Genomic DNA, 26,304 nt, shown 5'->3' with positions numbered 1-26,304 from the left:
AGGAGCTGAGACCTGTTTAATTTAGAACAAATCGTCTAACTAGGACACTTTCTTGATGTTCTCGCGAATTCAAGTAGCGCTACATACGGAGGCGCATTTTTCCGCTCTTCAAGGCGTGAAGTTGTTATCTTACGGTTCGTATCGTTCGTACGCCTAATTTGTCAACAACGCTTCATTCTGCTCGAATCTGCTTCTGATAACAAATTATCTTGACAGTGCGACGTAACTTCATCCAGAGTACGATCACTTTGAACAGCATGCTTCAGGAGATTCTTAGGCTCTGCGTTGCTTTACGGTTGCCTATCTTAAGTCTGAGAACGCAGACACAAGCTGAGTCTAGAAACTCCCCTATTCAACCGCCGTCGGACGAGGATCCATGTTTTGAACCCCTAAACCCTGCCTAAAAGACGGTCTCCTTGGCATCTGTGCGCAGCTTGAACTCCACGCAGGTGCTGAGGTCAGGGATGACAACATCATACAGGCTCGAGTTGGCGGGACGCTCTGTCGCGCCGCCGGGAAAGCGCAGGTGGTATCGCAGCAGGATGTTGGACACAATCATCTTCATCGAGTGGTCGGCGAAGAAGCGGCCCGGGCACACAATCTTGCCGTGCCCGAAGTGGAGGTTGTTCTCGCTGGTGGTGGTAAACTCTGGATTCGCGTAGGGTCGTTAGCGCTTCCTGATTCTATCTTATACGCAAAGACGAGGGTAGGAAGGGGGGGGCCCAAAGAAAGGAGTCTGCACTTACGGTGCCAATTACTTTCGCCCGGCCTCTTGCGGTTGTTGTATTGACGCATACCGTCAAACTTGTCGGCTTCGGGAACACGATCCGGGTCGGTGCCGATGGCGTAGGTAGCCATCTGAATGTGGGCACCCTCGGGCAGGATGGTGCCGTCGTGCAAGCTCAAATTCTGACGCACGATAGCATTGAAACCGACTTGTTCATTCATGTTAGGACGTACGAACAAGAGACGGAGAGATGGGATAATGGTGGTTGAAGACTGGGGGGTCGGCAAGATACGGAGGGGACACGAAAAACATACGTAAAGTGGGCGGACTCAGCCGCTGCGACTCCCGCATGAAGCTGTCCATCTTCTTCATGTCGGCCAAGGCCTGCTTGGTAAAGCCGCCGTGGGTTCGAAGGACCTGCAAGGCCTCTTCGCGCAGGACCTCGACGTACTCGGGATGGGCGCAGAGGTCGAATAGCACCTGGGCGACGGCGATGATGGTCGAGGGTCCGGAGCCGAGGTACGTGACCATGAGGCGCTGGACGGTGGTGGCCTCGTCGTCTTCGAGCTCGCGGCCGCCGTCGATGAGGTGCTGCAGAAAGTCGTCGGGTCGCTCGTAGGCCGGGTCCTCCTGCTCGCGGCGCTGGCGCTCGCGCATGACGGGGATGACCAGCTTCTCGGCCTTGCGCAGGGCCCGGTCGACGCCCCAGCTTGTCGGGAGGAACCACGCAACGACAGGCTTCAGGCGGTCGGGGACCACGCGCAGGAGGAAGTTGTGCTTGAACCCGTGCTCCGAGTAGTTGGTGGCCGTCGAAAGGTAGTCCTCGTCCTCGCGCAGCTCAAAGACGAACTGCGTCGCCACGCCGCGGTGGACCAGCCGGCGAGCCAGCGCCAGCGCATTCATGGGTGTCCAGGCATCCTCGGTCGCCTTCAGCTCCTGCGGGAGGTGCTTTCGCAGCTGTTCCTGCACGAGGGGCACGTGGAGGCCCAGCTTGGGCGTCAGCCGCGTCATGAGCATGCGCGACTGCAGGCTGTGGTCGGTGATGACTGCCGTGATGGACCGCAGGTTCTGAAAGGCGTCGACGATGGCCGTGTTGAGGCTCAGCTTTTCGGGCGGCATGCTCGCCAGCTCGGCCAGGTACTTGTTGGGCACGATGAGGAGGTCGTTGCCCGAGACCTTGAAGAAGCTGTCCTTGTACTTTGCGTAGCCCTCGCGGATCATGGCCGGCCCGTTGCGGAAGAACTGCCACCGTCCCAGGATGGGGCTCTGGTACCCGATGATGGGCGCGTCAAAGTCATAGTTGCCGTAGATGTTGGGCTGGTTCTTGCTGCGGGCTGTTGCGAGCCACCACCACATTGCGAGGGCCCCAATGAGGGCCGTGATGGTTGGGGAAGCCCAGGAGAAGAGCGTCTGGAAGGTAACGGGCATGCCCTCGAGCATCTCCGTCGTGTTAAGTTTGGAAGACTCCATGATGGTAAGTTACCGATCTACTCTGTAAGGGAACAATCGGAGACACGAGCTTGACGAGAGTCTCTCCTTCACACTTGGGCGGTAAGGGGCTTTACAATATATAGACGCTATTAAAGCAAGGCAGTCAGCACCTCACGTAAGAGTCGCCGTCTTAGCCAACCTCCATTTCGGTGCCGCCTTACGCGGGCTCTACCATGTTGTATGGCTCAGACTTTTCTCGTAACTCCAACCACTGAAGTCCCGATCCTGCAGGACGCGCATTCCTCCTACCACTAGAGCCACATACCACGGCATATGCACTCTAATCAGCAGCCTGGGACACGCCGCTGCTTGCTCATATGCACATGCAATGCCATCATTAGCATCCGGGTGAGCGGGGATGCCAGCCCGGAGTCTTGACATCATGCAGCTTGCATCACGCGGTGTCATTTCTCACAAGCGATTCTCGTCGCTGCCTGGTAAGCTGACTACTATTTACCTCTTATTGGATGCGAGTTTACCTCGAGGGGCAAATGCCGATCGGTCCGGCGCACTTGGCTGATGTGCAAGCAACTTCGGCCATGTTCGGCTGTAATTTGTGTAGGAAGAAAGCCATATAGAGCACAGAGTATCAGGTGAATGTGCTTTACTCTTGTATAAAATCTTACCTCCTTTTTATGCCCACCGTTGCCTAAGTGCTATTCTATCAGTATGTTGAACCATCAAAAGCTGGTGTGTTAGTGTAGAAGAATGTCCTGGACGGAAAGATTTCTCCAAAGGTTGCTCTACTCAGCTTATTGTCTAGTAACATGTATGCCGGCAGGCTACTGTGACTCGACTACTCGCCTTCTGTTTCTGGCCACTACCGGACTGAACAAACCCCGTTCTGTGTACTACTTCCGTAAGATGTTGCTGTGCGAAGTACCCGAGCCCCCACCTCAGGAGGGTACCTGTATCAGTAGACGATGGTCAGACAGCACCATCATCGTCGTCGTCGTCGTCGTCTCGAAAGTGGATATCTGGCCTCGATAAGTATCTGCAACAGGCATGCTGCGGGCGACTGAGGACCTGTTGCCTTGATAATTTACCAATCAGGACAGCGTACTGTGACCTTGTCACTGCGTGTCCGAGACAGCTGGCGCTGAAAACTGCAGACATCTACCTCCTACTTATCTCGAATCCTTCGTTCGAGCGTGGGCTCCATGGGATCGGATCCTTTACTGGAGCTCTAGGGGGGGGGGGCACACACAGGTGGAGTTGGAGGAAGCCTGGATATGTCCGGATGGAGTGTTCCAACAAGATGGAGTTTCGAGTGAGTCCGGGACTGTCTGGGCCACAACTTATTGACCAGCTCCTTCGTACAAAGTATGCCAACCAATACAAATGCATGTAGGACCCCCCCCCCCCCCCCCCCCCCCCCCCCTCCTCCTTTAGTGCCAGTGGCTCCGCTTTCCTATTGAGGCATGTTCCGGTCCTTGATTTTCGACCATGGTCAGCCCACGTCAGCGACTAAAAAGCTTGTATCCACTTCAGTACCCTAGCATCGTCTTGTTCTCAGAAGCCGGTCGAATGGATTGCTTTGTGGCATCTGTGTAACAGGGGGTGGTCGGGACGGGTCGTCAGCCATAGCCGCTTACGCGTGCCGGAATCTCGGCATCGTACTCGGCTGACAATTAAGGAGGACCTATGGCACTCGCCACCGAGGGGTATATGTAAATCACCATAAACCTATTACGCGTTGTATAACATTAGTCAATCAATGGGGAGTCGGCACTTCCATTCTTTCTCGTGGCCCCGATGTTTCATTCAGTCGTTTACGCTGCGGCGGGCCTAGTCTTCCTCGCGTATGCTGCCGAATATGTGTTGACGCTGAGGGACCACCGGGACGAGCCGTTGCGTCTCCGGTCCAAGGTGCCGCTCATTGGCCACATCCTTGGTCTCATTCGGAGCGGCCCTTCGTATCACAGCAAGTTACGGTGAGTGCAGAAACATGTATCATGTTTAGCTAGCTGCGTACACATCTGGCAAAACAAACCATGCGCTAACAATCGATGCTAAACGCGAGCAGAGATGCCACCGAAGGCGAGATTTATACCCTAGGTATCTTCCACTTCAAGCTCTACACCAGTGTGTCGGTCCGGCTTCTCCCTGCCATCCAAAGACAGTCGAGGACGTTGTCGTTCCTGCCCATGCTCCAGCATGTTGCACGACGATGGGGCGACGCAAGTGACGAGACAAACGACATCTTCGGCGGTCCGCACTGCGCAGCCGACTTTAGCCGAGCCATGCGACTTAGCCTGGCGCCGGGGCCGCATCTTGACGAGCAGAATGAGCGCATGGGGAACCGGGCCTTGTTCGACGTCGATACTCTCGTGGACCAAGCTGTTCAACAGCAGCAGAACCAGCAGAAGCAGCAGCAGCAGCCAGGAGGGTTTCGAATTCGATTTCTGCAATGGGCTCGACATGTCGTGACTCAAGCTTCCAGCTGCGGTGTATACGGCACACGGCACCCTTTTCTCGACGCCGAGGTCGAAAAAGCATTCTGGTACGTGTGAATGAGAATCATTCAAGGAACCAGTGTCTGGGCGTATTCTGTTCCATGCTGATGTATATACGCGGACTTGCAGGCAGTGGCATGCCCATCTGTCGGCGCATATTTCTGGACTGAACTTTGACGTGCTAGGCAAGGGCTACGCCGCCCGACACAAAGTATTCGACGCCCACATCAAGTACTGTCATGACATGCCTCCAGACGCATCGATGCTCTTCCGGGAGCGCTGGCGGGTTCTCCGTGAAGCTGGGATATCCGAAACAGACTGCATCAAGCAACAGGCGACACTGCCGATTGGTATGCTGAGCAATACGGTGCCGACCTTTTACTGGACCGTCTGGGAACTGTTTTCGCGGGAGGAGACTCTTTCGCAGGTCCGAGACGAACTCGAGCAGCAGGCCGTCGTCAAGTTGGAAAACGGTTGCTTCGCGCTCGACGTGGCGGCTCTCAAGGCACAGTGTCCGTTGCTGCTCTCGGTGTTCCAGGAAACGCAACGTGTGCGACACATCCACGCTGCTATCCGCAAGGTGATGCAGGACACGCTGTTGGATGGCAAGTATCTCCTCAAGGCGGGGAACTATCTCCAGATGCCAGGCAACGCGATCCATTCGCATGAGAAGATATGGGGTCCGACTGCATCCCAGTTCGATCCCAGGCGGTTCGTCGACGTAGACAAGAGGCGCGGCGGCAGCGACTTCTTGGCGTGGGGTGCACCGCCGCACTTGTGTCCCGCGCGGCAGTTTGCGGCTACCGAGATTGTCATTTTGGTCGCGCTTCTAGCGATGCGAGTCGATCTACGGCCTGCCAGTGGTGGCACGTGGGAACGAGATCCAGCCTTGGACTTCAACGATCCCATTACAGTGCTGAATCCTAGGAAGGATGCTGAACTTATCGTCGTTCCTAGGCCGCAATGGGCCGGTAAATGGACGCTCCGCATGTCACAGAGTACGGTCCGGGTCCCTCTGGCCTCGGGATGAGAACTTTTCGTAGTAGTCACTTTGGCTCATGATAGTCTCAAGCAGCGGAGGGGTGGGATGACAGCTGACTAACGAGCTGCAACGGGCAATGCAATTATCACAAGTACCAAAGCAAGACAGTTGGCGGAATGGAGCTCGCCGGAACCTCTAGTTGGTTGTGCCCGGGGTGTCCATATACCTACCTAAAGCATCCGAGGCAGCCAGACTCATTATGCTGACTGGAAATCGGAGATTCGCAGAGATATGCAGAAGAAAGCTGGGTCGCTGGGCTGGGCTGGTTGGTACGTACGGATACGAGGGAGATAGGAAAAAGAGAGGAGGGGAGCAGACTCAGGAGGAAATTGAATAAGGCGGCATCGTGTGTTCCGTGTGGAGACAAAGACGAGAGCTTCGTCCAATGTGAAGAAGTACGAATCGAAGCGGGTACGTACTGCTGATAGACATGCCCGAATAGGATTAGTCTCCGCAATGAGGGCACATGTCATAGCGTTGAGGTGCCTGGACCCTGGACTCTGTGATCGGAGACTAGTACTAAAGCAGCCTTAGCGTTGGAATCGTAACCGCCGGGGATGACGAGCCGCTCAACCCGTCCGTGCCCGCTGTAGCAGGCAAGCACGTCAAGATAGTGCCCACCTATCTAACGTAACAAGCAAGGTCTACCCATGCCTGCCTATGATTGGTCAGATGCTGGTTCTCTCTGAAGCCAACAGGTAAGGTAGGTACGGGAAAGAAGATCTTGCAATTTGCCATTCGATGTACGGATTCACGCAGTCGGACAGTCCTCTTTTGCATCCTTCCCTTTTTCCCTCTCTTTTTTTCTTCCCTCTTTTCCATCTTCCTTCTCTTTTCCCTCCGCCCACCCGCGTTCTTCTGCAAACAAGCGCCGCCAGCAGGAAACACCACACGCTCCGGCATTGCGGCACTCTCACACCGACGACACTCACTGACACCGACACAGCGGCAACGATATCGAGAGTCGACATGAACGCCGATGCAGTCAACGCCAGCGCTCACCCTGAGCTACTCCAGCCAGGGTCGGCGGCGGCGGCGTCGTTGAGCCTCAACCAGGTGTCCAACTTGCTCTCCGGCTGGTCTACCTGGCAATACGTCGTCACCTTTCTGATCGGAGTCGTTGTCTATGATCAAGGTAAGGAGACATTGATTGCCCACGTTCCATCCAGTCTCTCTCTGTCTATCGTTGGCCTTATTCGGTCGACGTTGTCCCAGCGTTGGGTTATTTGCTGACAATCGCCAACCGCAGTCATGTACCTCTGGCGGAAGGGCTCTATCGCTGGACCGACCTTCAAGATCCCCTTGATGGGTCCCTTCATCCAAGCACTTCATCCCAAGTTCGACTCATATCTCGCCCAGTGGGCTAGCGGCCCTCTCAGCTGCGTATCCGTTTTCCACAAGTATGTCGAATGTCCAAACACACCCACCAAGCCAGACAGATCCCCTTTACGCCCAAAGCTCTCCCGCTAACATCTTGATACCATCACAGATTCGTCGTCCTCACCTCCGATCGCGACCTGGCACACAAGGTCTTCAAGTCCCCTGCCTATGCTGAGCCCTGTATCGTACCACTCGCCAAGGATATCATCGGCCACAAAGCCTGGGTTTTCCTGCAGGGCAAAGCCCACGCCGAATATCGAAGGGGCCTGACCCCTCTGTTTACCAACAAGGCCATCTCAACCTACCTCCCCGTGCAGGAAAAGGTCCTCGACCACTACTACGACAAGTTCGTCGCCGACAGTGCTGCTGCCAACGGAAAACCCCTCCCGTTCATGACCCGCTTCCGCGAGATCAACTGCGCCCTGTCCTGCCGCACCTTCTTTGGTGACTACATCTCACAGGATGCCGTCAAGAGGATTGCCGATGACTTCTACCTGGCTACCGCTGCCCTTGAGCTGGTCAACGTCCCCTTCTCTATTTACATCCCGGGTACCAAGCCGTGGTACGGCAAGCGTACCGCTGACGCCGTCCATGTCGAATTTGCAAAGTGCGCCGCTGCCTGCAAGGCCAACATGTCGAAGCCTGGTGCGACCCCGACCTGTGTTGTCGACCACTGGGTCTTGCACATGATGGAGTCGGAGCGCTACAAGGCGCGCATAGCTGCAGGGGAGACGGGCCTGGAGAAGCCGACAAACATGATTCGCGAATTCACCAACGAGGAGATTGCCGACACCCTATTCACCTTTCTCTTCGCATCACAAGACGCATCGAGCAGTGCCACAACCTGGATTTTCCAAATCCTCGCTCAACGACCTGACGTGCTAGACCGCGTCCGCGAAGAGAACCTGGCTGCGCGCGGTGGCGACCGCAACAAGCCTTTCGACTTGCCCATGCTTGAATCTCTGACATATACGCATGCCGTTGTCAAGGAGCTTCTCCGTTACCGCCCGCCCGTCATCTTCGTTCCCTACCTGGCCACGAAGAAGTTCCCTGTTACCCCCGATTACACCGTCCCTAAGGGCTCCATGATCATTCCATCCTGCTACCCAGCACTACATGACCCTGAGGTTTACCGTGAGCCCGAGACCTATGACCCTGAGCGCTGGATCACGGGCGACGCCGAGTCCAAGACCAAGAACTGGTTGGTTTTTGGCGCCGGTCCGCACGATTGCCTGGCCCGGAAATACGTTCCGCTTCAGATGGCTTCCATGATCGGCAAAGCGGCCTTGGAGCTCGATTGGAAGCACCATGCTACGCCCAAGTCGGAGGAGATTCGGGTGTTTGCCACGTTGTTCCCAGAGGTAAGTTGCTCCAACTTTTGGTCATTCCGGTTCGATTTGAAAAGCATTGTACTAACAAAATGCTTTAGGACGAATGTCCCTTGGTTTTTACCAAGCGCCCTTGAGGGCATTCTGACACGTGACATGGAAGAAGCCCCCTCGTCAAACTTTTAGAATACATTACACCCTTTAATACTATTGCCTAGATAGAGTATCTAGATGCGACATTTAAAGACCCAGCTGTCTGATTTTTCCATCTCAACAGCTCGATCCAGTCCACCTTACTTTTATATGACCACTGCCGTGATCTGGGTGATTTCTACACAGCTACTTTCCATGCCGGAGAACAGGGAAATTTCAAGAACGGGCGGGGGAGGTCTCCGACGGGACCTGAGATAGGTGCGACAACGATTGAATTCAAGGTCAAGACGCTGCTGGTGGTGATAGTGGTACTTTGCCAGTCAGAGCGGAAGGGCTGGATGGTGTTTTCCTGAGATCAAGTCCTTGGGACTAGAAAAGCGGGAATGGTTTTACTGCTAGCACATGCGATAGTCACCTGAAGCATCTTGAACTCTTGAAGCCGTTGATCGCTGCGTCTTCGGTTGGTGAGTACGCCTAGCGTAATGGCCAAGAGAGGCAAGAAGTCTGTGTTGGAGCCCCTGATATAGATCCTTACCCAAGTACAACCAGACATTGGCGGACCCGACACTAAGCACCAAAGCTTTTCCTGCAATGTGTCGTGGATGGCCTCGAATTCGACCCTCGTTGTAGCCCCTTAGTCTGCGACTTGGCATTGGGATCCGGGTGTACCAGCTCTTGATCCAGATCTCCAAGTATGATTTTAACTGCAACGGGCTGAGGAAAGCCTTCGTAAAGTTGGGGTGAATAATTGAAGCACTTGTTGCACTGTTTTCCCTCGCATTTATCAAGCCAATGATAGTCTAGACCGGTCGTAAGTTTAGAGGAATCAACATTGCCGGTTCAACTAGTTCCGAACTATGTGTGATTGCACTAAGTGATGGTCGTCATGTTCGGCACGTCATCGAGCTGGATTGAATCAACCTAGTGCCGAAACTCCGGCGTCGAAGCTTTTCATGTCACAACTCCGAGCCAGAACTCCGGCATCAGAACTCCGATTCGTTGTTTCTAAGTGGTTCAGGGTCTCCATATTTGCCTCCCCTCATTCACACCGTCCGTTGGCTGCAGCTCGAAGATGAGTGTAGATTGTTCTTTAGACATTTAGAAAAAAGTAAAGGTTGGAAAGAATTGCAAACTAACAAAAGCACGTCCACATCTGCTCGAGAATGCAACAAATAAGTTTGACAGCAAAGTGACATGAGGAACACAGTTATAGTAGGAGGAAATCAAGTTAACGTTGCCCACCACCACCGGGGTTTTGGCATGAACTGTGTGGAGCGTACGGGTCTTCTGACTCGAACCACTCAAGTATTCACGCATCATGGACGGACAAGTAGGAGTGATCGTCTTCTTTTAAAACGGCGCGCATCCGGAGAGGGGGAAAAGGTTTGCGGACAACTGGACTCGTCAAACTCAAGGATTGGATCGGAACACTACTATCATGACAAAGTACACCATCTCCGGCGAGGCAACTCGTATCCTAAACGACGTCTTACTCAACGACCCTGGACTCAACCTCCCACCTTCTTTCAAAGACGCGGCCAAGAAAGTCGAGTTCGTCGCAGACGACGACAAGCCGTTCGTGCTCACCCCGTTGAAGATTACAGAGTCATGCGCCTCCCTCACAGCCCTCCTCGCCACCGCGGCCAACGTCGCCGCTGCAGAGCGGTATGGCATTGAGCTCCAGGATGTCCAGGTGAACACCGACGTCGCGACCCTGTTCTTGGCATCCGTCTTGCTCCCCACCATCGGCGGCAAGTCGTTCGTGCAGCACCCCAAGATGGCGGAGGAGCTTTCCAAGATGGATCTTCATCGGATGTCCGATCCCATCAGACGGTTCGCCACCAACGTGTACAAGACAAAAGACGGCCGCTGGTATCAACTGCACGGATCCATGAACGCCGAGCCCACGATGAGGATGATGGGTGTCAGCGATGTCGACGTGAGCCCCGAAGAGGCCATCAAAATCTACGCCGACAAGGTCGCTCAGTGGGATTCCGAGGAAATCGAACGGACCGCCAACGAGCAGCACAAGCAAGCCGGTGTGATCTGCTACACGCCAGACGAGTTCTTCAGCAGCGAGCATGGCAACATCATGTCAAAGGAGCCTTTGTGGAGTGCGACCAGAGTCCCGGCACCGCGAAAAGAGTGGCCACGGACAAAGGACAATGCTGACTTCAAGCCTCTCGCCGGCATCAAAATCATCGACTTCTCTCGCGTTATCGCGGCTCCGGCGGTCTCCAAGCTCCTAAGCCTCCTCGGGGCTGATGTCCTTCGGGTTTCCTGCGACAAGCTGCCCGAGTACGCCCCAACAATGGTGGACCTCCAGACCGGAAAGAGGGACACCAACCTTGACCTGAAAACCGACGAGGGAATAAGCGCGTTTGCAGAGCTGGTGAAGGGCGCCGACATTCTTGTAGACGGGTACCGCCCTAGTGTCTTGGAGAGACTCGGATTCGACAGTGCCACGCTGCGCAAGCTCAGCCCCAGTCTCATCTACATACGGGAGAACTGCTACGGCTTCAAGGGCCCGCTCGCCCATCGATCTGGGTGGCAACAGATCAGCGATTGCTTGGTAGGCTTGTCCTACCTGCAGGGCAAGTTCCTCGGGCTCGACGAGGCTGTAGTGCCACTGCTTCGTAAGTATTATATCTCCTTGAGCCAGAGACTGCTTTGAAAGGTTCTGACCAACCTTCCCAGCCAACTCGGACTACCAAACTGGACTAGTGGGCGCTACGGCTGCCGTCCAAGCCTTGCTGGCGCGCACGAAGGAGGATGTCACTTTTGATATCGACATCAGCCTGACTCAGTACAACATCTGGTATTATCAGCTCGGACTATATTCCGAAGACCAACAGCGGGAGCTACGAGCGAGGGACCCTCAGTTCCTCCCGCGTCATTGCGATGACATGAACGTTCTTGTTGGGAAAACGCACGCGTCTTGGCAAAAGGTTCGTCCGGATCTCTTCACCCATCCGGAGTACTTCTGGGACATGTCCGGGAAAGAGTACGGGCTTGAACACAACATCAAAGTTCTGGCACCTGCATTCAAATTCTCATCAACCACCCTCGCATGGGAGGTGCCGACTGGAAGGAGAGGACGATCAAAGCCTGAATGGGTGTCTTAGTACTCTGATTGCGGTAACGCTTTGGTACAGATTCATCCAAAAAGATCGAAGCAGTTGTCGCCTAGAAGATATTCAAACTCCCAAGGAACTATTTCTCTGTCCGTCATTGTTTGATCCCATGGAATGTTGTTGGTGGTGTCGACGAGTGGACTCCGTGGGTTTGTGAGCAACCCGGGTTCCGACTCAAACCTGAAGGGGGAGGCCGCCCTCGGCGTCGTCTGCAGAGAGATTCTCAGGCCATACGTTCGGCTTCCCGGGCCGGCTTCAGTTCCACTCGAGACCGTGACGGAGCGTCCGAGGTCACGATCAAGGCTCTCCAGTGACATAATGCTATGTGCTCTCGCAGCCTTCACAGCAGCATTGTAGACGCCCTGGCACGCTGCGGTGACAGGTCTCAGATATGAATCAGTTTCCTCATGGCCAAGCGAGATGAGACGTCGAACACCGTTGGAGATGAGGCTCAGATCATCAGCTGCGCTGTGGGAGTCCGGTCGACGCAGAATGTGCAGGGACAGAACGATGATGGCCGTCACGTTGATGGGAATAACATCCCTGCAATGTAATGTTGTTAGCGCTGCCCTGTTTCCGAGTTCAAAAATGAGAGCATGTGTCAGCGTGTGCAACCCACCATAGAACACTTTGCCAGGTGTCCGGGACGAGGGGCCCAATCTTCAATATGGACCTTGCAGCTTGTACTGAGTGCTCAATGGATTGAGAGGAGAAAGCCTGGGGGTTTTCCAAGTTGCTGGACCTCCAGTCTATGTCGCTTTGGGCCCTGTGAACCAGAATGACGGTGTGATAGTATGTGTAATTAAGGCGCAGGATCGCAGCGTGCCTCGATAGCCCCGGGCAGCCTTCGAGGTCGAGGCCGAACGAAAATGTTTCCCGCCAGTCCTGCAGGTCTCGATCAAGACTTCTGGTCGCTTCCCTGACAGCCTCGGGTAGAAGCGATTCGCTCAAGTACATCTCAGAGTATAGCTTGGCCTGAATGACGGCAAGTCGGGTGCCAGCAAAAAATGCATTGAAAGATAGAGTCGAGGGGCAACCGTTGCTGAAATCAGGCTGCATCTGCGGATCAGGCAGATCCACATCAAAGTCGCCAAAGTCTTGTGCGGGAGGTCTGCCCGTACGAAGGCTCAGCTCCCTATCCAAGGAAAATGCCAGCCAGAACACATTCATTCGAGTCGCCCGTTCTATCGGACTCAAGGAGGAGCCGCAGTTCTTTCTGTGGAGTCCGATGGAGTGGGCTAGACGGATGGCGTTTGCCACCAGCATGAAGCTGGGTTGTGGATTAGGGGTTCCCAGGAAGAACCAGGCAAGGATCAGAAGGGCCTGGACTGACATGAGTTGCGTGACTCTCAGGAGGATGTCGAGGACAGTATCCAGGGCGTTTGCAGCGTAACCCCACATCCGCTCCCTCTCCGCCGACTTGCCTTCTTCCACGCGTTGTCGGTGGGAGATTGCGAGGACAGCGTTAAATGCAGTCCACCAAGCGGGGCTTCGTTCAGATTCTCCCGAGTACTGTTGCCCGAGAAGAGCGATAAAGGCCGGTGGGTGGAACAGAGGCAGTGCCGTGTGTTCCTGCTCAAAGAATGCATTTACCAATGACAAAGCTTCAGTCCAAGGCGGGAGGGGACAGTGTGACCTCCTCTCGAAGACGCCCTGTAATCTGGGATGAGTCCAAAGAGACCAGGGCCCTGCCTCCGAGTCTGGCCTTCCAGTCCTTTCACGGGTGGCTGGAAGTTCTGCTGAAAGGGGCCGGGTTCGAAGCAACGAAATTGCCGAAGAAGAGCCTGAGTCGTATCAGCATTGGACGTTGGAAGCCTGAGAGGCTGAGCTGCTTTCGTGATCAAACAAGCAAACAAAAGAGGGCGCATACCGAAATACCGCAAATCTCGGCCAGCCCCCATCAATGAGTCTCGGGCTGTATGGTCTTGGTTGAGTTGCATAAGCTAGCGAATATGAATCAGGACGCCTCTGTGCAAGACATACCCGAATTCGATGGGTCTTGGGAAGGCATTGCTTCAGACAGAGAAACACTGCCCAGGCCTTGTGACCGGGAACTGGAACTCTGGCCGGCTGAGGGAGTGCGGCTCTGCCGCTGAACAGGACCTTGATGCTTAGGCCCTTCTGGAGTGGCGCCATGATGCGGTGTTCTCGGAGATGAGCCCGAAGCAGCGATTTGGCAAGCCTGTTGGCGGGGTTGCCGTCGTTGCGTTGGCTTGCTGACATCGGCGTAGTTGCAAGCCGCCTGCAGGTTGAGACACTTGCCGCAGACAGGTCTGGTGCCGTCACATTTCACTTTCTTGGCGCGACATAGATCGCATGCCTGCTCGATCCCGTTAGTATCCGTACATCAGGAACGTTTCCGCAAGTTGTGTGGACTTGCCTTTGCAAACCGTCGTCTCCTGTCCCCCGACGAAATCGTGTCCGACATGTGTGTGTGTGTGTGTTGTGTAAGGAATGGTTTTTTGGCATGCAGAATCGAGGCGACTTGATCACCCTATTGAGCCCTGCTGCAGCCTTAGTCATCCAATGCGTTGGCGGTCTCAGTGGGTGTGAACAGAGCCTCTAGGTACTTTACCACTGAGCATATGCCCGCGCGACTTGCGATAAGCGGCGATAAGATAGTGAGGGGTGGGGGATGGGAGTTACCGCCTAACAACAGATCAAGAACAAGAACAACACCCAACAACGACCACTTTCTTTTAGTCGCCGCGACATGAACAAATCGATGTGCACCCAGTTGACGAGATCATCCCACCTTGTCCGCGCGCGTCCTCAACACCGCACAGCGTTGTCGCCAGCTGCCTCCACCTTCATCGTCATGGCCCGACTGTCGGATGATGATATTGTCTCTTGGCTCCGTCAGATCCCGCAACAGCACTCCTCATCCCGTGATTCACCTTGCCATCATGCCCCCCCCCCCGGGCTCAAGCGGCGGAAGGGGCCGCCGTCTTCGTTTGAGAAAGCTCAAGTCGGAATCCTCAGTAGACATAACAGGGGCCATCCAGTTTGTCAAAATGAACGACTCGCAGAAGCAGAAGCAGAGCCTCAAGAGGGTCAAGCTCGTTGTGATTTTAAAACCATTGGTTATATTCATGAGCAGATGAGAAAACGCGGTTGGATAAACGCAGTTACTTATGATGCACGAGTTCTTTACAATACTAGCTCGGCGACAGCGTTCTCAATGTCGTCGCGGCGATAGCCTCCCAATGCCGCTAGTTCCTCAGCTTTAGGCTCGTAATCGATCACCTTGCTCCCTCCGTAGAGCGTCGCTCGAGGCAAGAGTGGGTGGTCTTGGTCCAAAACCGGAAGCTTCTGGGGGTTCCCAACGGCTCTGAAGAACATTTCAAAGTACTCCGCATAAGTCATGGTCTTGTCGCCAAGCAGGATTGCCTTTCCCGACACAGCATGGCTGTTTTCAAGGGCACCGGCAACGGCCTCCGAAAGCGACTTGGTGGAAATGAAGTTCATACCCCCCAGCGGAGCGAACACGGGGATGGGTAAGAGGCCCTTTCCATAGTCAATATAGGCGCGAAACAATGGGCTGTTCATGCCCGAAACCGTGCCGACGACGATGGGCGGGTCGAGACTGCAGGCGTGGAAGTCGGGGCCGGCTAGCCCCGTGACTCCGTCCGCAGCCAACTTCCGTGAGCGGACATACGGACTCGAGGCGACTGATTCGGGGAGCAAATGCCAGTAGGCGCTTCCGACGTGCACAAACTTCTTGACGCCGGCTTGTTTTGCGCGCTTGGCGAAGGCTGGTATAGCCTCCCCGTTGGCGTAAAGGTAGTGATCATCTGCGCCTTTGCCCTCTGGCACGTGGCGAACGTCGCTGCCTGCCGCAAAAACGACTGCGTCGAAACAGGACAGCTGGTCCAGGCTGAAGTCGTCTTGATTCAAGTAGTTTCCGCGGAGAAAAGGGAGTTCGGCCAAGACGGGGACCTCGGCGGGTGGTTGCCGCCCAGCGATCGTTACGTTGTGGCCTTTGGACTTTAGGTACACCGCCGCATGACCGCCAATTGCGCCGGTACCGCCAATGACGAGTATGTTCATTTTGGCCGATGACATGGTGAAGCAGAGATGTTGTAAAGAGTGTATCGTGAGCAGCCCCAAGGTCTAACTAAGAGATAGGAAAACGGATGGTATAAATGCGTAATGATTGCGTGCGGGTTGACTGAGTCTACGGATCCTTTGCTTTCTCGAATTGTTCACTCTTTATATTCTTCACTGAAGTGCATTTTGACTCCTTTCGAAGAACGAAAACTTTAGTAAGCTGTGAAGTTCTGGACATTAATAAGCTGTGAGCTTGTCCCTAGCATAGATGAGATGAAGGTCTCTTGAACACCGCGTGGAATGCGCGGGCTGCGCGGAATATGTGGAGTACAGGGGAAAGCAGCGTGGAACGTGCTGAGCAGCATTCGGAATTATGTTTCCGGCCGGTCTGTGTGTCAGTCTGTGTTGTTGTTGTTATTGAATTGGAGGGTGCTACGGAGACCTCTGGAACTGTTGCAGGCTTCATCCTAGGTAGGTAAGAGGCCCCCTCCAGAGGCGTTGAGTTGAAGGGTGCTACAGTGGTGCCTGGAGAACGGATTTATCAGAAGGACCAGCTCAGCCGGCCGCTCGGCGGAGGGGACTGTTGCGGGCTTCGTCCCGGGCATTCGGCCTCGTGGTGGCCCCACCCGGTGACTTATTTGGCAGCCGTGTCGGCGTCTTTTGTTGCCCTGGATCCCCGTGTGGGCGGGGTACCCACTGGATCTCCTTGAGTCCGTCCCTGTTCTCGCAGTTTCTGACCCCGCAACTCTCATGGCAACAGGTGGTTCGATGAAACTAAGCACAATGATAATCTCCTGCAAGACTGGCAGCTGCAAGACCAGCTTTTGCTAAATCCGATGGGACCCCTTGTAATACGATCGCCGGGGCCTCGACGGACACCGACACTGCCGCACCCAGAGTCCGTTCCCAAGGTGATGCCGCGCGAGCCGCCGTTGGTTTTAGTGAATAACGCTCGTTCAAACAGGGTACACCATTCAAAAGGTCGTATATTCCACAAGTAGGGCGTCTTCGAAATGTCCTAGATCGTTCCCAGAATGTCCAGCCCACTGTAGCTCTACCTCGACGGCTCGAAACTTAAGCCATTGCCCAAGCGGGTGCACCTGGAGTATGGGAAATCAAGAGTGTATTCAATAAACCTGATCATCACGAGGCCCTTCCTCATCTTTTGGTCGGCGTGTCGGTGTCTTTGGTAGGTATGTTGAAAGTTTGGTACGCAAGTAAGCAACAGAACATTTTACCAAGGACACGAACACGGAGTCAATCATTCACATCCGTGTTACCGGCCATGAGCTCGGGCGTCACGATGTTATTGTCGAACGTGCAAAAGAGTACCCAAGCGCTTGTTTTTGTCACACCTTACACTCCTAGCGTCCCTTAAATACTTTTCACGTGTTCCTTCCACCATCCAGCTCCCTTCTCTTTAACCTTCTGCTGCATCACGCTCCCTCTCGACGCAGAAAAGGAAATGGCCGTTGAGACTTCTCCGGCCATCTGCCGGGCGCAGCACGCCAATCCCGACGCAGACCATACTACTGCTGTCGCAATTGAGAAGCCCTTGACAGGCGACTGGGCCGGGGTGCAACGGTTCTCAATCAAGCTGCCGCATCATGAGGACCCAGTCGAGCGTACCGTCCTAGGCATTGTCGAGCTCTTCAAACGCATGAAGGGCCTCGAGAGCCTATACCCCGATCCCGTCAATGGGGCCATCTTTAACCAGCTTTTCGACCTGGTTACAACATCCAAGACCACCAAGGCGCAAGATGAAAAGGTGAGCCTCCCCCCTCATTCATCCCCGAGGCCCCTCCCCTGCTGATCGTTGTTCCCGTAGGTTATGACTGACGCACGTGTGACTGCCGTCATCCCGGAGCTCCGTCGAATTTGGGGCGATGGCGAGTATCTCCTTGAGCTCGAGTTCGCACGTAAAGTCATCAGCGGAGACTCAAGGGCAGAATCCCAGCAGCTGTTCGAGTCGTTTCCCTACTTGGAACAATACTATCAGTTGACGCGCATGTGAGTAAAACACACACATACATTGGCTGTTTATCTCTTTGCCTCTCTCCATTTCCCTCTCTTTTTTCCCTATCTATTAATCTTAGAGGGCTGATTTGTAACCACCACGCAGGGAAGCCAACACACTCGACACAGCCGTCGGTGAGACCCAGCTCTCACGCCCTCGCAAGATCGCCTTCCTCGGCTCGGGCCCAATGCCCTTCACAGCGCTCTGCATGCGGTCGAAGCTGGGCGACGACGTGGAGATCGTCAATATTGACCGCAGCGAAGAAGCTATCCGGCATGGGACCATGGTTGCCTGCCGCCTGGGCGACAACATGCGCTTCGTCAAGGCCGACGTCGCCTCGGTGCCTGACGACCTCCGGGACTGTGATGTGGTGCATTTTGCGGCCCTTGTTGGCGACGAGGAGCAGAAGCTTGACCTGCTGATCAGCGTCGCAAAGGCCATGAAAAAGGGCGCCCTCATCATGCTGCGGAGCACCGACAGCTTGAGGCAGTGCCTTTACCCCAAGATAGATACGGACAACTGGGATGTGCTAAGCGTCTTGACCCCTGTTGTTGCGACGAGGTACTTTGGGAAGTCGACAAGCTTGACTAGCATTGTTCTGAGTGTCGACTGAGGAAGCTTTGTATTGTCTTGTCTGATGCAAATGGGAAATAATAAAAGGATGCTCTCAAGACCCACTCGGCGCTTTACCATGCCGTTTCTAGCTTCTCCCGGATTAGCTGGTGTTGATGTCCATAGCGGCCGTCGTGTTCGTCGCCCCGAGTTTGACGGAGCTCCGGGATGATGGCACTCGCACGTGCTGACGGGAACCGGCAAGTCTGGTGCATCTCAACGGGCGTCCCATTGTCGAAGGGTGCTTTCCTTACTCCCCACGAAAGACACGTCTGGGCCAAATCCCGGGTCTTCTAGAGCATTTCGAGACCTGGGAAATGGTGCGGTGGGACACAAAGCGCCCATAAAAGTTCCCAACTAGTAGCTGGTTAGCTCAAGCGACCATGTCAGTTCGCGTTATCCGCCTGCTTCATAGCGTCTGCGGGGAGAGCGCCCAAAGGCCGCCCAGAGGCGGATGCATATTCGACCTCAGCCTCTAGTCGAGTAAAGTGTTAGCTCGGTTTCCCGGTCGACCGAGATTAATTTCAGCTGTGAGGGCGCGCTACACAAAACTCGGCAGTTCTTCAGTTGTAACTTTTTCTGCTTGTCCTTTTCATTTTCAAACTCCCGACAGAAATGTTCTGGTGAAACAGGGACACGAGTAAATTCTATCTAGTCTTTCTTCATAACATAGCTTGTGTACGCTAACGATGTTGAAGGAGATGATAACGGAATCTTGATCCATTCCATCCACTCTTGACGAGGATCTGGCTGTCTTGATGCCCAGACTATCCATTCCTTTCTGTTAGCCGGTAGTTGTTCATAAAGATGACTGGTTTGAAGCGTTGTGTTTACTTCTTAGTAAGATACAACAGCATAGTTTTGTCTGACTCAATCAAATGTGAACCGTATGGAGTATTCTCTACCTCTTCATGTCTGTGCTAGAACAATTTGTCATACTTAAAGATATGAATCTACTGTAAAACCGCCTCCGAGTTTGAGATGATACAGTCAAGCTTCGCCAAAGTGTTTACTTGCGGTGGGTAAACATCAAGAGAGAAGTTTGCCGCCTCGGCGAAATGAATACAGAAGATGCTTTCAGCTAATGCGGGCTCCATGTCTCGCTGTTTGTTGTCTCCAATGTAAGCCATCTCGGCGGGCGAAATTCCGAGGTGTTGTAGGACCTTTGGAAACAATCCGTCAACTTTTGATAAACCAAAGGAATTCGTCGTTACTAAAGCATCGACTTGATCGGTAATGCCCAGATGGCGTATCGTTCGTTCCTGCGCATCCTGAGGACCTTCTGTAATTATGACGATTTTCTTTCCCAGTCTCTTCAGCGTTGCCAAAAGACTGATGGCCCCGCATTTGAGTTGAAGAGAATCCATCAATATTTTTTCGTAAATTTCCAGAAGGCTTGTGAGAAATGTCGGACTAGGTGTCTGAGAGATTCGTTCAAACAAGAGAGTAAACCTCTCTCTTCTGTACTCAAATGACGTCTTCCCATCCGAAAATGCATTTGACGTCTTGCTTCGAAGGATACAGGAGTACTCTTTCTTCAAAACTTCCAACGATGTTCCATAGCTCTGCGATAGTACTTCTAGTGCTTTGTTCGTTGCCGTTGAAGATGCGAGGCGAAACTCATGAAGAGTGTCGTCAAGGTCGAAGCCGAACCATGTTTTCTCAGATAACATAGCCCGAAGTTGGTCTACCTTGTCCCGCCAACAGCCAAGATATGAGCGGCACAAGGTGCGTTCAATCTTTTCCTTCTCTTCCAGTGTCAGGAGATCATGGTATTTCACATCTTGTATGATTGACGAGGTCGCTTCGACTGTCGTGAGGATGCCGGCTGGTTCTGTTTCGCAATTGGCTTTCGTCCTCTCTTCGGACTTGAAGTGGACTGGTCCAAAAGGCTTTGTGAATTGAAGCATTGCATCTGTGAAAGGTATACCCCATCGGTCACAGATTCGCTGAAGTTCCTTCCGAGGGTCGTAGACGAGTTGCTCGTACAGTAGACAGGATATGTTCCTCGAAGCCGACCGATCCATCATGCCGAAAACGTTGACATAGCAGTCAATAAAGCTCTGGACGTCTTTCCATCCTATTCTCTTCCAGCTGTCAAACACGCGTATGGGATCGCGTATAAGAAAGACCGGTCGTAAAAGATCAAATGCAGAGGCACTTGGGAGCAAGTCGTAGGAACACTCGCCCTTTCTTGTATCGTGGCCGAGTTCTTCTCTGGAGATGAGAAACCGCTTTCCAGCATCGAGCGCCAATTGATATACATCATGCTGGGCAGGAGTCTGGAAGATTGCGGGGTTGGGTGTATCTTGACCCCCTAGGCTTGCGAGGTCCACGAGCATCAACCGACTAGTGACACCACACTCGGGAGATTCAGCAAAGGTTCTCATAAGGAGTGTGGACCCACTGCGTGGACAGGCAACAAACAACCGAATAATGAGGTCTGGAGGCTTTTCGATGGTGGTTGAAGGCATTGGGTTGGCTCAGTGGATGCTTTTTCAGGGGTAAGTAAGGATTGAGCCTGGCAAAACAAAGGTAGGATTTATCTGTTACTGCCGGGGAAGGGGACTTGATTTATAACTTGCTGCTTCTCCTCAATGATCTCCATGACTAGCAGGGAAAAGACGCAAAGGTGGTGGGTGGGGTAGGCCTCATGGCATGTGGCCGATGTCGCTGGACCCACCTACTGTAACCCAACTGCGCTTTTTCAACACTATTACTTAAACAGACCACACCAAAGGGAAATAGCTATGGTTTAAGACAAAGCGTCTCGACAATGTCATTTCTTACAGGACCTAGTTTCGCTGGTTGAACTCTGCTAGCTCTACGTCTTGGTGGAAGTTGTCTATGTGCGAGCAGACATACAAGTCTCGAGAGCCTTCCGTCTTTGTCATAGCCTGTACTAATAAAGCCAGACATCCATCCACATACCTAGACCAAACAAGGAGATGTAAAGGCAAACACTGGCTGAATTCCAAGGCACAAGAGCAAAATTTCAAATATCTATATGTGAAAGAGCACTACTGGCAGCGAATGGGCTGCGCGGCTACTGGACTGAAGGCCACGCCAGCGCGCAGTGGCTTTACGCGACGCTAGGCTAAAGTGCTGGCGTAGACAGCTGGCCCGTACGTCTGGTACGTACGTCTGGTGCGTATAGGGACCCAAAAAGCACGTGAAGCAAAAGATAGGTGCAATCAAAAATGTATCTTCAACATTGAACCTCCCTTAGAAGGTTCACTGTGTCTAAGGACGATATACTCTATGAATAAATGGACTTACAACTGCTGACAGCTGAATTCTGTCGCCCACACTCAGGGCATGTGACAATAATTAAATCGAGATATTGATCTAATTCCCAATCCACGACAAAACTTGAGCTTGATAGACCAACTCATCTAGCAACCATAGACGCCACGTCTGATGCTAGTAGAAGTAAGGAGATAGAACTGATGAATAAGTTGGACTTGAGGAAAAGAAAACTCAAGTGGAAGCTTACCATTAAGGTTGAATTACATAAGCCCAAGCGCTTACTTAGGGCAAGCAGTACCAAGAGCAGAACCCCAGGTACAGCAATCGGCACCACAGGTCTGCGAGTATGATTCGGGGCAGATGGTTCCTTCCGGGGAGCTGAGGAAACCGCCTTGCTTGACTCTGGTGTCGTTGGTTCGGTAGCAGCAATCCTCGATGGTCTTCTTGTTCCAGTTGCAATAAGCTGAAGCTTCACCGAGGAAGCTAAGAGCAACAATGGCGACCGAAATGATGGATTGAGAATGCATCTTGAGATTGGCAAGATAGGAGTAGTACTTGAAAAGGGCTCGAGTGAGAGTGGAAATAAGAGTGGAGGATAAGTCGAGAGTGGCTGCTGAAGGCTATAGTGGTAAAAGAGAATCCCATTACTGGGAAATCATATGGTTTTGTACTTTGAAGCAATAGGAGATGTATGCCAGTGTTAATACATCATGGGCAGTTGTTGGAATTGAACCTACGACCTTCGGAGGCAGGCCAAGGCGCAACTGTCCCACCCGCAGAACAGGCAAAGTAGGTAAGCAGGCGCTTGTCTTCGTGGACAGCCAGCAGGCCCACCTGCGAATGTCCGGAACGACAGCAATACCGCCAGTGATGTCTCAGATTGACAAGGGTAGAAATCATGATTCGATTGTGCGTATATTGAGTGCGTTGCGTGCTTTACTATTGACCAGCGACTTGGCCTCGGGCTTCCGCCTGACTGGGGCTTCAACCGCCCCTTCTGCAGGTACATAACCCCCTAGGGCCACCACCAAGCCCACTGCTCGGGACGAAGCCTGCGGTAGAAACTCCTCGTTGCTGCCAAGCGGCCGACCAAGCCAGCCGGTAAGGCCTATCTCCAAGGGCCTCCAAGGGCCTCCCTTCGTGTGCGTCATTGCCTCCAATTTGTCGACAACTCAGCCCGTTAGTTAGGGGCCCAGTAAGGGTCAAGCGTTATTGCCTCTAATTCAACAAATAAGATTGCGAATTGGAGCACTACGCGCAGTACCCTTCGCAACCGTTCCTAGGATAAAATGTTCTAGTCATGGAAATTTTTAATTTTGGGTGGCTAAAAATATGCTCATGACATTGCCTGAGGACCGTCCCGCAATGGGTCTCTTGTGAACATTTACTAGCTACGTTGATTAAGGTTTTTGTTCCACAATAATCAGCTGACAGAAATCATTTGGGACAACACGCGACTTGTGACTACTACTTTTAACACTCATTAACTTCGTGAGATAAGGTCATTGCTCCATATAAATCAGGTCATAGCAATAAGTTCGGACTTCGCGCAACCTCTGCCAAGCTTAATTCCTTAGTCACGTTCCACATCTAGTGTTCCTCCCTACTGCCAAGGTTTCATACAACTTACTATTCGTGCAGGGTACTAGGCTAAAGTTCTATGCCCCTAGTTAGGTACTGTGTCAACGGCGGCTCGATGCTGGAGTGGTTCAATCTCACCACCATCACTCCTTTCCTGCCTCCTGTCTTGTCCCCCGTTGCCCTTCTCTCAACGTGTCATTCCAGTGCCATGAGCCACGCAAGTCACTTCTTGGCCATTGGTTTCGGTTTCTTTGGCGGCACCCTCGCGGTTCCCAACAATCACCCAAATGTCTTCCCCAAAACCTGGTAGGATTGCTCGTCGTGCAAGTCGAACAAGCCCATGGTCGTTTGAAAGGCATCAAACTTTTCCTCAACGCCAGTCCGCCACATCGGGATCCCTCCACCGTACGCACCCACCTGCCCGCCACCTTCCTCAGTGCTATCCTGCGTATCCTCTCAGACAAGTCCTTCTTCGTTTCCGGAAGGGCCACCGTCAGAAAGCCGCGCAAAACCAGCGTCACCTGGAACATCCATCTCAAGCTACTTCCCTTCTACACCGGCAACGATTTCGAAAGGAAGCGGGGCGGATCTTTCTTAAGTCTTTGCCCGACCTTGCCAACATCAACACCGACTGGATCACCTTTCTGGCCATTCTTGTCGACAGAGCCTCTGTTCGCCGGCTATGGAATACAACAATGACAATCGTGTTCAACGGATGGACGCCAAGAAAGTGATTCCCATTTGATATTCTCTTAAATGAACTGGTGACGAGATCGCTGTCTATGACCAAGAAGAAGAAGAGCCCAGCGCAGTTGAACTGCCAGCCTGCACAAGCGCGTCAAACAACACACATGTAGGCCGGAACCTCGATGAGTACAAAGCCCTCACCGAAGAAATCGAGGCAGCAAAGCTGTAGGACGCCAGTTGCGATGGGATTCCGGCCGTTGACCAAGACAAGGATTTGCCACCGCTGTCACTTATGTCCGGCCTGTTCCATAAAAGCATTCTATTCCCTCAAACCAACTATTTCTCCGATCAACTGGACGACTCGGAATCCGGGGCTGACGGCAGTGCTGAAAAGACCTCCCTCCCGCAGGCCTCTTCCCTTGACACATGTGAGTCTTGGCGACGAGGACAACCACAACACCTCACCGAAGTTGACGTCTCCCACAGAAGATCAATGCACGTTCCTGCATCGTCCGAGATGAACGCCGCACAACCTGTACTGAAGGAATCGCGGCTCAAACCACCACCGACTCTCATCACGGATGAAGAAACAAGGACCATTCTGCTGCAAAATACGAGGGGACTGGGAGAGCTGCAGAACTCGGCCCTTGATACCATATGCCAGCTCAAGTTCCCCGAGATCTGCTTCGTCGACTTGACCGAGGTGGAGAGGATGACGCAGGAAGATTACACTCCTCGCGTGGCGATTCTCCTCTCCATAATTGGGATCAAGACCGTCTTTCTGCAACAACCAATTGGTGCTATGCGTCGTGGAACACTGCGGATGTGTCGCTGCCTCGATCAAGCTGAGTGACGCCCTATACATGGCTGGATCTACAAAGTCGGCTCGGCGGCTGGGTGATGTCTTCATCGAATACTTCCTTCCCAAGACGCTACGCTCCTTTCGGTTGGCCATTACTTGTCTTAGCAACCGTTAGCCCGAGACCAGCAACTGCGGTATCTATGTGTTTGCTTTTGGCTTTTTCAGAGCCGCCCTCTGCGACCTTTCAGATGAGCCAGCCACACGGGGGTTGTGGCGCTACATACTAGTCACTTAATTAACTTGGAGCAACTGTGACTGATTAGCAATTGCTTGTTCTTGATTCCCTTCGGCCACTACCAGAGTTCCGGTGTCTGGGGCGACCCCTGCTGCGGGCACTACCTTGAGTCAGTTGGACCAGCTTACCCTTGCAACTGGCCAAGGCAACGGCCCACGAGACGACACATGATCTCGTTGACTTTGTGGAAGGGCCTTCCGTCGCCAAGTTGACTGGTCAACACGGCAACGTGGCGAATACAAGGGCGTTCATAGAGGTTGCGCTTGAGCGACTCCGAGACTTGAACCGAAAACGATGGACAGAATGCATGGGGTGTAGCCTTGAAGTTTCGTAAACTTCACTAAAATAGACCCGTGCCTGCGAATGGAACCGCAGGCGAGAGTGTTATGTTGGTTGCTTAGGGTTGGTATATGTTCGTACTGGGGCTGTTTCGGTATGGCTATTGTCCCTCAGGTAAACGCGGGAGTCAGGACGGGTCCCCGTTATATTTCGACGTGAGAACGTTTTGGCCTCTGAAATAAGGAACCAACAGAGTTCGCCTTGGAAATTATCGCTGCATCACTATAGATTCAAAGGCTCGTGATCTGATTCTTACTTTCCGCAGTCTCATCCTTTTATCATTGCATTGAGGACGTTCTGGTGTTCCTGCTGCGCCAAGACTTACAACCAAGGCGGTCAGGAGTGAGTTTATGGGTGAGAGTGCATGCGTGGCAATTGCTGACAAACGTATGTGTGTGAGGACAAGTGGGAGCGAACATAATAATTGAGATGGTTGCTGGTTGATTTCTCGCAACGGTGCGGAGGGTTCGTCTCAACCGTCTACTTTAGCTATGTCTTCTTTCTGTTCTATTTGAAGAAGCAGGGTAGGGTTTCACAGCTGGGTGTGCTTAAGGACAAACAAATCCGGTCATTGAAATACCCGGGCGAGTCGCCGAGCGCGCTGTATCGGGCTCCGGGGGCCTTTTGGTGTTGATTCGATGTTTGCTGCACCAGCGTTCTCGACCCACCGGAGTTCGGCAGGTCGTGGCCCGATGGGTCAGAGATGATTGGCCACTCTAGTGAGAGGATATTAAAGGAATCTTACGAACCTGTGTCCTGGTAGTAGCTTTCATTCAAGCTGAAATACAACATCTTGATCCAGTCCCCCTTCTGGGCTCTTGTATCTTCTTCGCTGTCTTTACCCTTATCGCTGTCCAGTTTGAGCTTTAATCTTTTAGGTATCACTGAGAAAGGCGCGCCAAACAGATCAGATCCTCCAACATCATCATTAAATTCACTGCCTCTGGCTTCCAAGCGGAGG

The 26,304-nt window shown here is 53.1% G+C and overlaps 10 protein-coding genes across 10 annotated transcripts; 5 read left to right on the top strand and 5 right to left on the bottom strand.

Annotated features, from left to right (window-relative positions):
• Window positions 1–2,328, bottom strand: CDEST_12936 (Putative cytochrome P450). The gene is made up of 3 exons (XM_062929092.1): window positions 1,042–2,328; window positions 747–935; window positions 1–648 (listed from the first exon to the last, which is right to left on the bottom strand). Exons 1-3 carry the CDS (start codon window positions 2,195–2,197, stop codon window positions 401–403), a joined length of 1,593 nt encoding a protein of 530 aa, XP_062785143.1. The 5' UTR covers window positions 2,198–2,328; the 3' UTR covers window positions 1–400.
• A 1,606-nt stretch (window positions 2,329–3,934) lies between these two features.
• Window positions 3,935–6,107, top strand: CDEST_12935 (Putative cytochrome P450). The gene is made up of 3 exons (XM_062929091.1): window positions 3,935–4,152; window positions 4,245–4,721; window positions 4,804–6,107. Exons 1-3 carry the CDS (start codon window positions 3,974–3,976, stop codon window positions 5,702–5,704), a joined length of 1,557 nt encoding a protein of 518 aa, XP_062785142.1. The 5' UTR covers window positions 3,935–3,973; the 3' UTR covers window positions 5,705–6,107.
• A 578-nt stretch (window positions 6,108–6,685) lies between these two features.
• Window positions 6,686–8,561, top strand: CDEST_12934 (Putative cytochrome P450; the record flags this gene model as incomplete). Its single annotated transcript, XM_062929090.1, has 4 exons — window positions 6,686–6,851; window positions 6,966–7,116; window positions 7,206–8,457; window positions 8,526–8,561. The coding sequence occupies 4 exons, from the start codon at window positions 6,686–6,688 to the stop codon at window positions 8,559–8,561; spliced, it is 1,605 nt and encodes a 534-aa protein (XP_062785141.1).
• Window positions 8,562–10,015: 1,454 nt separating this feature from the next.
• On the top strand, window positions 10,016–11,703 carry CDEST_12933 (Putative CoA-transferase family III; the record flags this gene model as incomplete). The annotated part of the gene is made up of 2 exons (XM_062929089.1): window positions 10,016–11,213; window positions 11,275–11,703. The coding sequence occupies 2 exons, from the start codon at window positions 10,016–10,018 to the stop codon at window positions 11,700–11,702; spliced, it is 1,626 nt and encodes a 541-aa protein (XP_062785140.1). The 3' UTR covers window position 11,703.
• A 1-nt stretch (window position 11,704) lies between these two features.
• CDEST_12932 (uncharacterized protein) lies at window positions 11,705–14,152 on the bottom strand. Its single transcript, XM_062929088.1, has 5 exons — window positions 14,092–14,152; window positions 13,695–14,031; window positions 13,582–13,654; window positions 12,331–13,495; window positions 11,705–12,254 (listed from the first exon to the last, which is right to left on the bottom strand). Exons 2-5 carry the CDS (start codon window positions 13,932–13,934, stop codon window positions 11,735–11,737), a joined length of 1,998 nt encoding a protein of 665 aa, XP_062785139.1. The 5' UTR covers window positions 13,935–14,031; window positions 14,092–14,152; the 3' UTR covers window positions 11,705–11,734.
• Window positions 14,153–14,861: 709 nt separating this feature from the next.
• Window positions 14,862–15,776, bottom strand: CDEST_12931 (Putative NAD-dependent epimerase/dehydratase, NAD(P)-binding domain superfamily; the record flags this gene model as incomplete). Its single annotated transcript, XM_062929087.1, has 1 exon — window positions 14,862–15,776. One exon carries the CDS (start codon window positions 15,774–15,776, stop codon window positions 14,862–14,864), a length of 915 nt encoding a protein of 304 aa, XP_062785138.1.
• A 1,450-nt stretch (window positions 15,777–17,226) lies between these two features.
• On the top strand, window positions 17,227–18,391 carry CDEST_12930 (Putative nicotianamine synthase, S-adenosyl-L-methionine-dependent methyltransferase superfamily; the record flags this gene model as incomplete). The annotated part of the gene is made up of 3 exons (XM_062929086.1): window positions 17,227–17,529; window positions 17,590–17,771; window positions 17,884–18,391. 3 exons carry the CDS (start codon window positions 17,227–17,229, stop codon window positions 18,389–18,391), a joined length of 993 nt encoding a protein of 330 aa, XP_062785137.1.
• Window positions 18,392–19,124: 733 nt separating this feature from the next.
• CDEST_12929 (Putative phosphoglycolate phosphatase-like, domain 2, HAD superfamily) lies at window positions 19,125–20,914 on the bottom strand. The gene has a single exon (XM_062929085.1). It carries the CDS (start codon window positions 20,862–20,864, stop codon window positions 19,344–19,346), a length of 1,521 nt encoding a protein of 506 aa, XP_062785136.1. The 5' UTR covers window positions 20,865–20,914; the 3' UTR covers window positions 19,125–19,343.
• Window positions 20,915–21,917: 1,003 nt separating this feature from the next.
• On the bottom strand, window positions 21,918–22,166 carry CDEST_12928 (uncharacterized protein; the record flags this gene model as incomplete). Its single annotated transcript, XM_062929084.1, has 1 exon — window positions 21,918–22,166. The coding sequence occupies one exon, from the start codon at window positions 22,164–22,166 to the stop codon at window positions 21,918–21,920; it is 249 nt and encodes an 82-aa protein (XP_062785135.1).
• A 1,262-nt stretch (window positions 22,167–23,428) lies between these two features.
• On the top strand, window positions 23,429–24,760 carry CDEST_12927 (uncharacterized protein; the record flags this gene model as incomplete). The annotated part of the gene is made up of 4 exons (XM_062929083.1): window positions 23,429–23,526; window positions 23,601–23,818; window positions 24,078–24,132; window positions 24,394–24,760. 4 exons carry the CDS (start codon window positions 23,429–23,431, stop codon window positions 24,758–24,760), a joined length of 738 nt encoding a protein of 245 aa, XP_062785134.1.
• Window positions 24,761–26,304: the final 1,544 nt, after the last annotated feature.

Source organism: Colletotrichum destructivum, chromosome 8, assembly GCF_034447905.1.
Source record: "Colletotrichum destructivum chromosome 8, complete sequence".
Lineage (NCBI taxonomy): Eukaryota > Fungi > Ascomycota > Sordariomycetes > Glomerellales > Glomerellaceae > Colletotrichum > Colletotrichum destructivum.
This window is presented reverse-complemented; position numbering and strand designations above follow the sequence as displayed.

Coding starts and splice junctions, on each gene's coding strand:
- CDEST_12929 (XM_062929085.1), bottom strand. CDS start 20,864: ATGCCTTCAACCACCATCGAAAAGCCTCCAGACCTCATTATTCGGTTG.
- CDEST_12932 (XM_062929088.1), bottom strand. CDS start 13,934: ATGTCAGCAAGCCAACGCAACGACGGCAACCCCGCCAACAGGCTTGCC. Junction 13,496..13,581: donor CCGAGATTTGCGGTATTTCG/GTATGCGCCCTC, acceptor GATACGACTCAG/GCTCTTCTTCGGCAATTTCG. Junction 12,255..12,330: donor ACCTGGCAAAGTGTTCTATG/GTGGGTTGCACA, acceptor ATTACATTGCAG/GGATGTTATTCCCATCAACG.
- CDEST_12936 (XM_062929092.1), bottom strand. CDS start 2,197: ATGGAGTCTTCCAAACTTAACACGACGGAGATGCTCGAGGGCATGCCC. Junction 936..1,041: donor GCTGAGTCCGCCCACTTTAC/GTATGTTTTTCG, acceptor TGAATGAACAAG/TCGGTTTCAATGCTATCGTG. Junction 649..746: donor GGGCGAAAGTAATTGGCACC/GTAAGTGCAGAC, acceptor ACGCGAATCCAG/AGTTTACCACCACCAGCGAG.
- CDEST_12935 (XM_062929091.1), top strand. CDS start 3,974: ATGTTTCATTCAGTCGTTTACGCTGCGGCGGGCCTAGTCTTCCTCGCG. Junction 4,153..4,244: donor TCGTATCACAGCAAGTTACG/GTGAGTGCAGAA, acceptor AAACGCGAGCAG/AGATGCCACCGAAGGCGAGA. Junction 4,722..4,803: donor GAGGTCGAAAAAGCATTCTG/GTACGTGTGAAT, acceptor GCGGACTTGCAG/GCAGTGGCATGCCCATCTGT.